Source organism: Barbatula barbatula (genome assembly GCF_947034865.1).
Source record: "Barbatula barbatula genome assembly, chromosome: 12".
Classification (NCBI taxonomy): domain Eukaryota; kingdom Metazoa; phylum Chordata; class Actinopteri; order Cypriniformes; family Nemacheilidae; genus Barbatula; species Barbatula barbatula.
Window position 1 is genome coordinate 18364832 of NC_136775.1, and position 15237 is coordinate 18380068.

Here is a 15237-nt window from a genome sequence, read left to right on the forward strand (position 1 = left end):
TTATCCAAAGCGACTTGCATTGCATCATACTATACATTTGTATTTGAGTATGGAAGGACAGACAAGATATCAAAGGCACTGAAACTCAAGAGTTAAATTATTAATCGCTTCATTTTTTCCTTGATGTAATAGTTGAGCAACACCTGACTGCAAAGGTGTCCAGTCAGCAGAAATATGACAGTGATGTGGCAGTGCCTTCTGTGCATCCAGTTCATCATGTTCTGCTGAAGAAAGCTCTGGTGTTGTTTGCGGAGAGGAGGACATCTGCCCTGTGCCCTGTTGAACAAATTGTGTAAAGATATTTATCTGTCCAGACCATAAGCAAATACTACTTCCTAATAAATCTGAGATATGAATAGGGACCTATGAAATCTGTTACATTATTTACAAAATTCCATATTTTGCAGTTCTTTTTTCTGTATAGCGTGTTTTCCACCTTTTACTGTACGATAGTAAGTAATGTAATTGCCCACATGAAAAAACACTTCAGTATTCACTTATAAACTATTGAAAAACCTACAGCGGATACTTAGAACCCTCCAGGGAAAAATATCTGTCAAAATAATATCAAATGTACTTAACTGTGTTAATAAACCATCTTAGCGGTACTTTTTCTTTTTTCTAATATTTAAGTCATATTTTTTAAATAAGTAAAAAAATATATTTTATGCTCACATTAGCTTCCATTTACTAAAGTCATTAATATACTAAGTGGTAGAATTATGAGCTAGTTTAAGGGGGATTGTGTGGTCAAAATGTGGGTGTTATAACTAGTTCTATTTTGACAGGTCGTCGCAAAGGTTGTTTGACAGGAGCTTAAACACAGTTGAAAGCTCCACACGAGCATTATACACAACCTAACCACTTTTAATACAGACACACGCAAAACAAGCAGAATATTTAAACCGCATCTGAATAATTTTTACGTTACTCATAGCACACTTTGCATTTTGTTAGCCGCTCAGCGCTACTTTCTGGTTCAATGCAATTTTATTTATATAGCGCTTTTCACAATTTGCATTGTTTTGGTTGAAAAGTTCTGGTTGACAAGTAATACATTTGCCAGATCCCGTACCATTCTGTGTTATACAGCAAATTCAGTTTTTATGCTTTGATTCCGCCTGCATTTTTTGAATCGCGGAAATCATAGTGCCCTTTATTTACCCAGTTTTGAGTTGTCTATATATTTCTTATTGGAAATTATATTCCTTTACATAATCAGAACAGCGCCTCAATACTGAACAGGAAGTAAGAAAAGCACATACAGTAGATGTTTTTATGAAGAACCAGAGTATAGAACAAATTTATTTCACAAATATGACAAGACAAATCTGACAAACCTTGAACGAGGATCATAGCTATACACACTTTAAATCAGCGGTTCTCAAACTGGGGGCCGTGTTGCCCTGGGGGTCCCAAGATGTTCCAGCATTGTATAATTGAATATGTCTTTGGTTTAATTAAAATTCTAAGTTTAAGATCATACAGTAAGTCTTTATCAAAAAGCAATGCGGGGGGGGGGGGGGCTTACAACGAAAAAGTTTGAGATCCACATGCTCTAAATTTACTGCACAAATAAACTGAGCCTTTCAGACACTTCATCTCATAGGCAGGGAGATTAACAATGTAAACCAAACAGACAGATGTGATTAGACAGGTTTAACTTTACGGCTTCCTGTGCATGTGATTGTTAAATATTTGGGAAAGTACCGCATGGATGCCGCCATTACTGTCGTGTATAATGTGTAATGTGACGTGCAGCGTGAAATAAGCCAGCTGGCCTTGTGTGATCTGGCCGAATCACCCTTCTGAGACACAAGAGACTGCGATCCACCATACAATCAAACTAAAGATATTATACACACACATGTGTTTTATGCACAATGAACTTTTACATCAGCTAAACGACTGTTAAATCATTTGCTTCTGTCAACTCTGTGTGATCTTTACGCCAAGTGGATTGTTGAGCCAGAGGAGTGAGACACAATACGACGGACCTCACTTGTTGGAGATTCTGTCGTTTTGTTGTGTACATCCTGGTAAATCCTCCATAAAACAAACAGCATTCATGATAAATACGATGCCTCTTATAGGCAGCTTATGTCGCTATACCGGCATGAGGAAGCACTCAAAACCAAAGAGGGCCAAGTCCTTATAATTCATTTACTGTGTTCTGAAAGCCACATTGTCAACCCAATCTGATTTTAAAACGCTGTCGTCTTTCTCTCAGTCACTTAAGATCAGAAAATACAAGAAAAGCTTTGTGGTTTACAGATGTACCCATTGGGCTGTAATTTTAGTGAATCGTCCTTCGACGTAATGTTGAATTGAATGGTAATTTACTCTGACAATAGTGAGGGTTTGTTCAGGGCCGGTGTAGATGCTTCGGTTAAAGACATTATTCAGAATCAAATCATCTGTGTGGCTTGATTGTTGAGGAACCGTGATTTTGACCAGAAAGCAAGTCATTGTAAATAATGAAAATAATGACTTTCTTCGCATCAAAAACGAGAGGGGCGGTACAAGAGTGTGTGGTGCTGCTGAAGGTTAAGATGCACATTGGAAGCTCGAGGAACTATCACTTAAGGTTTGACACTCAAACACCATTTTTGACATTTCTGTGTCAACAGAATATTCGAGGAGAAAAATCTGATGTATTTAATTGTGATTGTGAAAAGTGAGATTTACACACCTGGTGCTTGATGATGTCAGCAGGTCATTTCTTTACATGATACTTTTGTAGTATTAAGTGTATGCTATTGTGGGATGATAGAAATGTTTTTTACAACCCAAAAATTTGAATCGCAAACATCAATATTTGAAATAATATCATGGTCTGTTTGAATACTCGATCCTGATTGGCTGGAAGGTGTGCATTAAAACTGTTTAATGCACGGATAGTTCCAGTCAGTTTGATCAACATAACTTAACCGACGATAACAGTCAGTGGTAAATGACCATGTTATAAGCGGAATAATCCACGTACTCGTGTCGGGTCGTTCTTGGACTCCACGTCGTGCATTAAAGGCTAGCCCTTAAACAAGTTATAAAATATGTAAAATAAATCATTATGAGGTCTATTTCATAAAAATGTAATAAACAAAAGCTTGATTAAAAGTCAATGCATGTGCTATTTGAATATCATGACACTCTCAACACGGTTACATTGACCAATGCAGTGAGACTGCTTTCTATCAACATGAAACAGGAGAAGTGTTCTTTCAGCCGTTTTATTTGGTGATGGTAGAAAATACAAGACTCACCGCTATTAAAAATCTATAAATCATATTCATTAAGAAATTAAGATGAATAAAGATTAAGCGAGTCTAAATATGTCAATAATAGTTATAATAAAAATAAGTGTGGTCTCTCTCGCTCACTACTTCTCTGATTGTTATCTAGTTGTTCTGAATGAGAACCAGTGGTACAGAGTACCTGCATTTTGGTACACGATTTTCTCTTCTACAATTACTTCTTATGTGTGGTATTGTCCTTGTTTTCTCTCTTCACACCGTGTAATCCTAACACGATGGTCTTCATTGAGTCTTTGGTGGTTGTCACGGTAATAGCAGGCACTTGACCAGGAAAGCTAATTCGATTTTGGAGAATCATGCGACTTGAAGAGTGGAGTTCAGGTTCAGGATTGAGGAGTTGTTGTCCTTTGATGCGGGAGTCTGTTGTTCAGCAGCAAGTTTTCATTCATTATTATTGTGTAGGTTTTTATGGTCAGAACACATGTCACTTTAGTTTGTGTGGGAGGCTTCGGAGAAAAAAATATTTTGGGGCCAAATGCACGCTGCTTTGGTGGCATTTAATGTGCGAGGCAAACTTTTTCCACTTATTCTGCTTCTTTCTCTGTTAAAGTTTACATTTTTCATGTCCCTTGTAGTTTTCATGTTTTCTCTGTGTGAGCATGTTTGGCCGGGTCTCAGCCGTGAATAACACATCTCCAGTATAATGCGCCAGAGTCTGAATATAAAGACTGGCCTCTCTCCAGAGATCCAACACAAGCCTCAGATGGAAAGAGCCCTAGAGAAAAGAGAAAGATGAAACTATTCCAGTGTGAAATCACTAGAAGAATTTCACAGATGAAGAGATTTGGTCAGGATAGTCTTGACTAGTCAATTAGTGAAGTCTCCTAATGTTTCTAGATTTTTGGCAGTGCTTTCGAGGTGTTGAATTTCAAAATGTAGGTTTCAATGCAAGAACAAGACCTTTCTTTAAAACAATCAGTTTATTTTAAAGTGCAGTACATAACAACGAAACGAAATAATTACACCGTGTCTACACCGTGTCTTGTGTGGACAAAATGTAAATTATAATGGGTTCTAATGCATTCTACAGCCTTTTGCTGCGTCACGTCCAGTGTAGACACGGTGTAACGCATAAGGGAAGTAGGTAGTGAGCAACTGGGACAGAAACGTAGGTGTAACATTTTTGGTTTAATTATGCATTCAAGGCCGACTTTTGTCCTGTAGACAACCCACCAAAAAGATGGCTATGAAAATATGTACTGTACTAAACCAAATGCACAACGTTTTCCGATGTGCATAGATCGACAAAGGTTGTGCATGAAGTAATCATGAGCAGCTCAGATGAAAACAGTTCATAACACTGAAAGAATAAGACCCATGCCCTCCAAAGACATGATGGGATTCATTCTGATTGATTATTTATCTATCAAAGCATTATCATAATCTTGATAGGCCACATCGACTCTTGTCTAGCAGTATGTAATTGAACTTTCCTGACAACGTAAATCCCCCATGGAAAGAGAATGTGTTCCCAGTCATTCCCAAAGGAATCTCTGCGTTCTGTTGATAAAAGCGCTTTACCTCTGGAGCCTGGAACGTTTGAAGAAGACTCAAGATGAGAAAAAGCACGGCAGAGATTGATATAGACTTTATCTCCAGAAAAGCGTGTATGCATATGATGTGACTATTCCATCAACTCCCATCTCATGTAGAAAGCCCTGTAGATAAGCAGGCTTGTTTGTACTGGACGTGTGTAATTATTACACCCTTTTGATTCAGACTGTTTTCGCTCATTGAGGATGAAATTCCACTATTGAGATCCTTCCTGGCAATTCTGTTCTCATCTTGTGCTTTTATACAGTTGAATTCATCCAGCGACAGACCCGGAGAAACATAATCCCCCGGTTTTCGATCTTCATTTCATTTGTTGACGTTGTCATCCCAAGAGCTGGATTACATACATTTAAAGGAAACGTCACATCTGTGGCCAAAGCTCCGACCTGCGGTTTCCAAAACAAACTCATTCCTGCTTCATAACTCTGATGTATGTTTCAGCACGGCAAAGAGATTCTCGCTGGCCCTTATTTTACCACAGCTGAGTGAATTCCTGATTCAGCATCAACCTTAGGGCATTGCCTCTACCTCGCTATTAAAATCTTAATAAAGAGTGAAATCAAAGTCTGCTCGACCCCTCAGTAGCTTACAGTATAGTTTAACAGTGGCTGTTCTCAACGCCAACGTTGTACGCCGCTAAAGCGCACCTGTGCGGGCATGCTGACCACTTTGAACGCATGCATATAAATCACAGCTACTTGCAAAGAAAGCATGTTCTCGTGCAGGTCATTTGCCCATGGGATATCACAGTAAGCAGCTTTTTTGTAGTGATGATCAGGCTTGTCTTCACTTTTGTTAGTGGCTTGAAAAACAATGTCTGGAACCCAAAGAGGGGGTTTGTCTTTGATTGCTCGTGCACCTGTCAGTCAACTTTGAACATTAACAAGACATGTTCTCGCCGCCTCGGGGTGAAGGCAGAGGATCTCCTACATTCTCTTTGAGCAGGAGCTTTTGGAAATCCTGTTCACATCATGCAGTTGATAAGCATGTGCGAGCCACTTGGGGTGGAATCAGAAAGACGTGTAGATACTTTTTCTTTTAAGTAATGAAATACTTTGTGAAGTTGACATCTGAAACTACATAAAACATAATTTTCACAATTTCGTAATACTTGCAACTTAAATTAAAAGAGAATAGAAAAATATTCAATGTGATTTGAAATACTTCAATTATTTGTTTGTCACACCTCAGTAGCTTTTGAAATTACATGGTTAAATGGTAACAAAAACAATTTGTTAAATATGTAAGAGGTTAATGGACATATTGATTATCCTGGTGGTTCTTCACAGGTCGTCGTGGGCCTCAGGATGACTAAAAATGTCAAATGAACCAAAAACCAATATATTTCTTATTATTTGTCCATTTTTATATCGAATAAACTCTTCTCCTGTTAATATCAAGCTCTGAAATGATTAAGTGGATACAAATTTAGAGTTTCGTGAGCTGGAGGGGGAGATAGTTTGAATATTGTTGAATGCGGGGGGCCTTGGAGTCAAACCCCTGGATTAGCTACTCAATTGAATGATCTGTCTTCTATGAAGGGTCTGTGAAAGCAACATGCCACACAAGGATTTGACCAAAGTCAGAGTAATTCACCAATACGTTAAACAAAACCAACAGCAATGTCATACAAATATATCACAGTTCAACAACTTTTTCGTTAATATGCAAAACAATTCTTCCAAATAAAACAGTTGACTAGAACAACCTGTGGTCTGTTTCCAGATAGCAGATTGATAGAGGTGCTTATCGGACAGCAGCTCAGAATCTTCCTCATTCAGTTAATAGTCTTTTGTTGTATTTATTTCATTTTTTCTTTTGTTAAGTAATTAAACAGTATATACAGTATCAAGACTTCTACATCCATGAAGGTTTCTTAAGACTATGACACAGTGACTGTTTCTTTACTCACACCAGCTTCTTTAAAGCTGCCGACAAAATGAGTTGTTTTCACATTGCTTTCATGTATCCATCAGATGCAAAAATCTTCACACATGTTTTCCAGAAATACAAGAATGTGTTCCGCGGGTGTGACTGTCAAACAAGCAGTTACTTAACAATCCACTTCAAAGTGTTTTTACATTCAGATAAATGACTGCCTGTGTACTGGGGGATTGTGTTCTGTTCACTGTTAATACTGTTGAATCCACTTCATACAACACAATCCCTGTGATTGCATTTACTGAAAGACTGTAATAAACACGAAATTATTTATGAAAAAAAATAGTTTATTGCACTGACCTGCCAGCTCTTTGTTTTCGGGGAAACACATTGTTAGGAGGATGTTGCTATACGTTTTCTGTGATTTTGTCCCTAGGAAAGAATCTTTCATGGTAATGTCATTTTTTCATCACCATTCACTATTAATATAATTCATTGAATTCAGAATTTAATATACAGATTGTTAATTCACTTTTTATAAATGAAAAGCCCTGTTCGTTCTTAATGGTAATGGCCAGTTGGTATTATCCCACTTATTACAGATCTGCTTGCCATATGAGTAGGAAATTGGACACAGAATAATAAGTAATAAAATATTTAATCTCATATCAATATTTTATGATGTGAAACGTTTAAGTAGCACTGGTAAAGTAGCTTAAATGAACATTCTGATATCACCTACGGCAGTTTTTGAGGAATTTTGGGCATTTCCGGATTTTCTGAATGACAGAATCAGATTGTGACTCGTATTCCAGAAAGCCATGTTATAAAACTAGAAAAGGCGATTTTGAAACACACGAAGAAATAAATGTTCAACATTGTTTAGCAAATGTGGTGTGCATCTGTTGTTCAAAGACAGCGTGGAAAGAAAGCTGTGATCCAAACAATGTCTGTAACTTAAACTGCATCTTTTGCGTTCTAAAGGTCTGTGACTTTCCTTAAACTACCGACTTCAATGGGAGTTTGAAAGGCGTGAGCATTTTTGTCACTCCTGAGCATATGGAGGTCAGCTCCATGAAAGGTTATTTTTCCAAAGTTCAGTAATTTGCTAAATGAGCCCCGGTTGCAATAAGCGTTCTCACATTGAGCGCGCACACACACTGAGACATGGGTTTCAGTCCAGAAAGTCTTGCAGGCCAAACAATGTGGATTTAAACTTCAGAATCCTCAGCTTAAAGATAAAGCAGACGTTTGCCCTGCAAAGCAGCTTAGTTCTGCCAGAGCGGAGCGCAAACGGCACAGGGCAACCTTTTCCCTGCCGCTATTAACCTTTGACCTCAGCGGTGACGGCACCACGGCTCCGGCCACGGTTCTCGGTGGACTGTGTCACATTGTGAAATATCCTCAGAGGGGAATCTGTTTCGGGCTGGGAGGTGGCTGATTTAGTTTTTGATTCCCGCCATGAAAAAGCGGTCACAGTCTTTGGCACTTTCAGAGAGAATAACGTCCTGCTTCTCAGTAATCTTATGATTGCCATCTTATAGAAAGCTGGACATATACAGGAACCCCCACAAGTATTGGGACAGCATTAGCCACGCTTATAATGCATGAATGTCATTGCATTTCTCAGTTTTTGATGGCCATCCCAGCAACAGCGGCTCAGAACCCAACCCGGCGTGTTTGTTTCTTTTGTGTTGTGTTTGTAGGGTTGGGCAGGTCCATTTTAATAAGGGCTGAGGTTTACAAGAGGCACAAAGCAGCCGACCGCCTGCAACAGCAGTGCAGACACAAGCAGCTCGCCATCTCTTGTTTCTATAGTCAGCTTTTCATCCAGAACAGGCTGAGGGCCCCTGAACAAAGAGAAAGCCTTTCCAGGGCAAGAGGCTCCGCAAAGCACATTAAGTTAGTTGTCGTTTCAAAAGGCCAGATGCTCTCACTAAATAGAATGAGGGCGATCTCTCATAGAGCGTCTCTCACTCGCTCTCTCTCTCTTTCAAAATCAACATTTCTCTTTCATTTATACACCGGGCCTCACGGACAATTTACACACATTTGTCGCCCCTCTAAAATCTGATTGTGTTTTAGCGTGTGCGTGACCGTGCGTGTGTCTGCATTCGTGTTGTGTGCCCAAATGTCACTTTCTGTGCATTCAGCTCGGTGTTGAGATAAGCACCACTGGTTCCCACAGGAAGTCTTGTTACAGAAATGTAGTTAATAGTGCAATAGTTGCTTTACATGAGTAGAGTTTTTCAGTTCTAAGATATGACTCTGACTGCTGTGGTTCTTTTCTTTTCCTCAATCAGCACATAATACTGAAGTGACCAGACTGATCTTCCTCTCTCTACTGTGGCTTAAATACATCTGTATGATTCATGTGCTGTACAATTGCCGTCTGTTTTACAAGCAGAGAAAATGCGACACGTCTCCTTTGAAATCAGAAGTTGTAGTTGGCAGTCAGCTTTTAAACTGGTAATATTATTTGCCCAAATGTCACTTCCTGTTTTAAATAACACCTTCAGTGTTGTTTTGTCAAACAAAACACTTTGATTAAAAGGAAACCTAAACACTTCTTTGTCTTAAAACGTCTGGTAAAACATGTACTTGATGTTTGACATGTCTTGTCATTTTAGTAGAAATTAAAGTGATACGATTGATTGTTTTTGCTTTACATTACACCCAGAATGTTCCTATTTAGGTGTTTCTGTTCCCTAAAACACTGTAGAATGACTCTTAAGTGTTACAGCAATGATCCGTTTGATGTTGTTTGTTCTGTTAATGTCTTCTGCCTGACTCTCTTTCTCTTATTCTCATGTGTCCACAGGTTGGAGAAAGGCATCATGTGCTGGTCACAGAAGAGTCTTTTGACACCCAGTATTATGTTGCCCACAACAAGTTCTATGAACAGGTACAAGCAGATCTAACGCATGTTTGTGTTTGCATATACATTAGTGTCAAATTTTCAATACATTATTACTTTGGTTTACTTAACTGAATGTTGATATTAAACTTTAAAGGTGCAAACACAGCTCCACTTCAGCTATAATTCACATTATTTATCTGTAGATGACTTTAAAGCAGACATGTAAATATTGTTTGAGTTGTGTTTGGTTATCATCAGTCATTAGTTTAAAGTTTGCTGTTTAAAAGAAATAGTTTGAGTTTAGTAGTTTCGTCATACCAAGCATATTTGTTAGATAATGTACAAGTTTATTTTTAATGAGTTGAGGCTTTCCAGATCTCAAGTCTACATCCTAGTTATGAACAGCACAAGGCCGGGAATGAAATATTAGCTTTTGTTTAGTGCTCTTCTAAAGTCTACGGTTCGATTGTGAGAGAAAAACACTTCACACCAGAACAAAAATGTTGGCTTCTAGTCAATCCAGACCTCACCGCAGATGCAGTGCAGTAAATACCCGCTCCCCGAGACTTCAATATAACCACCACCTTCATTCCAAATGTAGAAACATTTTCCTTCATGTGCCAAAGCTTTCAAAGCACTCTCAGTTCTCCGTGATGATTGACGTCCATTCAGTCTCAGCTAGTCTTTCTCTCTTCGAGGACCGCGCTTGCTTACTTGCTTTTACGATTCGCACAGCTCTCCTCTGAAAGCGAAAGACTTCTTTCAGTTAACAATAGAAGCTCCATAATAACTCTAACTTACTTTGATACTTGTAAGAGACAAAAGTTGAGTTAATAGGTAAGTTCAGGCTTAGATCGATTTCTTTACTAAATGATTTTACAGCAGTAATAAATGTTGTCTTTCAAAACTAGTTTGTGGTTTGAAATGAGGCAGATATTACTTTGGAACTGTTTTTCAGACGTTCCACATCTCGTATTCCGACAGCGATGTTTTTTGAGCGCAGACAAGTGCAATGCTGTGGCTCTCAGCTCCTCGTGGGTCACCGAGGTCACCCAGCCAGCCGCCATTGATCTTTCCATTATAATAGCCTACAGAAAGCCATCTCCACTGCCATTGATTGAGAACGGGGCTATGCATTAAAGGATGGGAGGTCTAATCTGGGATGCAAGCCCTCTGTTTTCTTTTCCTGCTTTTGTTCTCCTCTTTTTTCCCTCTTGATCTGGAGACTCAAAGCCGTCGCGCTCTCCAGAGCCTTTGAGACGTGACTGACCATCCATCAGAGAGAGCCCAGCTTTACCCCACGGCTCACCATGAACATGGCAACGATTAACAGCTCTGCTCAGGTTGTTTGGAGCTTAAGCTCAGCCTACCTTTAAGCTTCCAGCGCTGGTGTCAAAGACAAAATTGAAGACGTATGGTGGCTGGCAGATGCTCGATTTGAAACTTGGAAACGAAGACACGTGTTCATAATTGAACCTACTTTTCTCGCAGTTTCAAGTCAAATATGTTGTGTACTACACATTCAAAGCCATCTCTGGTGCAGTCTATGGATTTTGTGTACTCTGTTGACCATGTGTGTGAACCAGCAGGTGTGTGGATTAAATTAACCGTCTACAAAAACGTATAGAGGCTTAAAGCTATTCAGACTCAACACACTCCTCAGCTCAGCTCCAAGTTCCCGTTCCCTTCTAGATATGAAGAAACCCAACCTGTACAAGGACACACGCGAAGGGCTGCCTGCCATGTACCGCTTCAAAGAAAACTCAGCCTTGTCCTCTGCTACAGGCTCTTAAATACCATTTGTTTAACAATGAGAACCAGGATGGGATGCGGCTCGCAATTTCCAGCAAAACACAGCCGACTTAATGGTTTTCCGGTGCGCAAAGTTTCATCTCAATAGAGCCTCGACAAAAGACATTTATCCGCCCCCTTAAAATGTTACTGTTTGACCTTCAGGGTTTGTGTAATTGAATGAAAAAGTGAATGGGAATAAAAACTCTGCTCATAATAAACGAATTAGAATTCACGGCACACGTCCGTCGCGGCGTAGACGGAGGAAAAGGAAAACACATTTATTTCCCCAGCCTAATTGAAAACGTATTCGACAGATCCTCTGATATGTCAGAGTTTTGATGAATCATAATTCGCTTTAAGCTCTCTGGCAAGCCTTTCATGTCTGGGGAAGGTGGTTTTTACACTCTGAAGTTATCAGGCGCTCAAACATAATGAAGGCAATTTCAATGTAAACCCCTATAGATCCGACTGCACGGCTTTTTAATCCAATTCAGCCCCCATGCCTGGACTGATTCATGTCCTTTTAGACCTAATGCAGATCTGGGGCTCTAATCTCTCCGGGCCTCAATGCAATGTTTCTGATGCACTGGGGGATATAAATGCGTAGCACAGGTTGGTCTTGGGAACGTGTCAACATGCAGGATAAAAGGACGTGCTTGTTTGTCTACGTTTTTAACCACTCGAGAAAAGCGATAAAAGCTGCGCCTAATAACACTGTTCAAGATGCTACATGGCACTTACAAGCTAAAAACAAGCTCATTGTGCCGTTTTTATGGAAATGCACGACAGATCAGGCAGAGCTTATGAGGATTTTTTAAAGCGCAGTTTAATGTTTACTAGCCATGTTAGAATTTGCGTACATGCGAGCGGATGCCATAAAAGCAATGGCCAACAACACAACTCTCTGAATCTGTCAAGTGCTATTGATTTGAGCTTCGGCCGGTAGCATGAGGATCGATGCTGTTTGGTTAGGGCTTCAGATGCATCACGAGTGAAACAAGTCATGTATGTAAGGTGTTGTCCGAAGGGCCGGCGTCACTATAATATAGGCACGACTGGATTGTTGATTACTTGTTTATTTAGGGTTTATGTTCCATGCCTTGTGCTTTGATTTAGTGTGTGTTTATTTTCACATTAAATGTATTCATTGTAATGTGATTTTAACCTCTGGTCATAGATCTTTAGCCTGATGTTTATTGAAAACCTATTTATTTATATTATTATTTTACAATAAATATAATACACTGTGTATATATATATATATAGTAAATATGAGAAATAAAATCAATGTGACCCTGGACCACAAAAGCAGTCATAAGATCACACAGGTATATTTCTAGCAATGGCCAACAATACATTGTAAGGGTCAAAATAATCGATTTTTCTTTAATGCCAAAAATCATTAGGATATTAAGTTAAAGTAAAGATCATATTTCATCATGGTATTTTGTAAATTTCCTACCGTTAATATATAAAACAAGCAAAATGGTGAACAAAAACACGCCTACAAACTTCGCTCGCTGCTGCCTGCTGTTTGAGAATGACCCAAGTTTGGTATCTACTGTATATAAAGCTTAGAATTTCAGCTTTAAGCCAATAGAGAGCGTTAAAACAAAAATGTTTCTTCTTAGCAACGGCCAGCTTGAGCCCCTGTAATGGACAACTTTAAGTGCGTTTTTTCAATATTAGATTTTTTTGCACCCTCAAGTTCTAGATTTTCTAATTGTTGTATCTTGGCCAAATAGTCTTATCCAAACAAACCATACATCAACGAAAAGCTTATTTATTCAGCTTTCATATTCTGATTGAATCCTCCCATGATCATCTCATGCCATGTTTTCCTCATGATTTTCCAGGTACTGGTGCCCAAGAAGTCTGAGTTCAAAGGGAAAATGATCGAGGTGGACATTTATGAGGCTGGGAAGCACTACATGAAGGGCCATCCAGCGGAGGACACCCAGGTCTTTACTCCTTCTATTGCTCAGCCTCTTCAGAAGGGTCAGGTGTCTGGACTCTCTCAGGTCAGTACGCTTTATGAAGATCTTCTGATTTAGAGAAATCTGGATAATGGTTTTGATAAGCGACTGGTTGGATTAGCCACCCAGTGCATTCTTGTTCCTGGGTTGAAATGCACAAAATGCTCTTCCTTGGCTTGAACTGCAGTACAATTCTGCATGGCAAATGAATTGTTGTGGTACTGAAAGGGTTAGTCAGTGACAAGCAGAGAAAGTTGGTTGATGGGTCCTTTAATCAAGGACGGACCTTGTAACAGCCAATAGGTCAGTCTAGAAGACAGTCTTCCGAGCAGTACGCCTTTTTCTTTCACTCTATAGAAAAGTAGTTGACAGATTGATGGCCGTATTCTCTGGCCGGTCGTCCTGAATTCACACTCTATTTGCAGCCTGTTTAACAAGGAAAAGGAGTGTGAATCTTTTGGCAATTCACTTTTTACTAATTATAAATTAAATGATAAGAATGGACTATTATAGTTCAAGCAAACTGGGCACAATGTACATCCTGCCAAATCGCACATACATCCGTAGAAGAAGTGAAAAGGGATATGTGATATGATTCATCGTGCAGCACTAGAACAAATGATCTATAATGTGATCGGACAGGAAGCGTTGATAATGTTTAGTATAACAGCATGGGAATGCTTTAAAGTTCAAGGGGCAGGGAACAAGGAGCATGTTTGAAAGTCTGAGCATTTGTTTCATGCCAGGATCTTAAAACAAATTGACTGATGACCTTGAGGTCTTGGTCTAGAGGTACAAGGTGGTCTGAGTTTAAATACAAATCCTGCTCTTTGTTTATAGTTGATTGACACACTGTTTCTTGGATGTTTGGAGTCTTGATTTAGTCTTGGTCTGGATGTGGATGTGGGCACCAATATATCTTGTTTTTGTCTTTTGTTCTATTATTGTTCCAAGTCTCAGCTAAGTCTCAGTTTATGTGTAATCTGTCTATGTACGGTAGGTTGAAGATTCAGTTCCTTGGCTAATTTATTGTGAAATGATGGGTGAGAAAACACTCAGAAACTCTATAATGAAGCTCAACACTTTCTTTCATAACCACCAGAAGCTTTGAAACTATGTATGTCTGGGAGCAGAATAATGTAAGTGAGATGTTCTGTTGCTCTAATTGGCTCTCAACACGTTTCATTGTCTGAAGCTCTTAAGTGGTTAACTAGTGAAGACAGTCTAAAGATAGCAGATAGCCACTGCGTCAAGAGTCCATTCCACACCATTACACCTCCCTCTATAAAACTACAGACCTGTGCAGACCCTCGGCCCTCCTCTGCTGCCATATGCGAAATATCGCGGGCTTCACAACAGCTACCGGTCACTGTCCTCCCCGGCTTATAGAGTAATTAAAATGTTCTTTCCACCCGAATCCATCTGAGATTAAAGGAATGAAATACATTTACATTTTCAGATTCTCCAATAGTGGGTATGCATTTCCTGGGTATCGAACACATGACATGATGTGCCACAGGAGCGTGTAGCTTTTCTTGTAAATACCTCATAGTTGTACTTGTTGTTTAAAGTCAATCTTTACACTCTCCTCAAAACAGTGTCTCTTACATGACAATTACTGCTTGCTATCGGCTTTTTTCTGATTCCCTCTCTCTCTCACTTTATGGTCTGCCAGGACGGGCAGTTAAATCTGATGGGGTGTGAAATTAAAATGTGTATCACATTTTGAAGCATCATTTGATGTCCTCTGTGTGGATGTATGTTCTCTCCCCCCTCTAAAAATAACACAGCAGTCACAGATTAGCATAGAATGACAAATAGAGACAGTTAAGCCAGCTGTATAATTCCTCAATCGCTC

At 39.3% G+C, this 15237-nt stretch overlaps 1 protein-coding gene across 1 annotated transcript in view; it reads left to right on the forward strand.

The window, feature by feature from the left end:
• cdkal1 (CDK5 regulatory subunit associated protein 1-like 1) overlaps window positions 1–15237 on the forward strand; it is a 310661-nt gene that overhangs the window by 279799 nt on the left and 15625 nt on the right. Inside the window, exons 13-14 of the mRNA XM_079469382.1 lie at window positions 9571–9654; window positions 13260–13424. Of these exons, the coding sequence (XP_079325508.1) occupies window positions 9571–9654; window positions 13260–13424 (249 nt within the window). The remainder of the gene's footprint in view (window positions 1–9570; window positions 9655–13259; window positions 13425–15237) is intronic.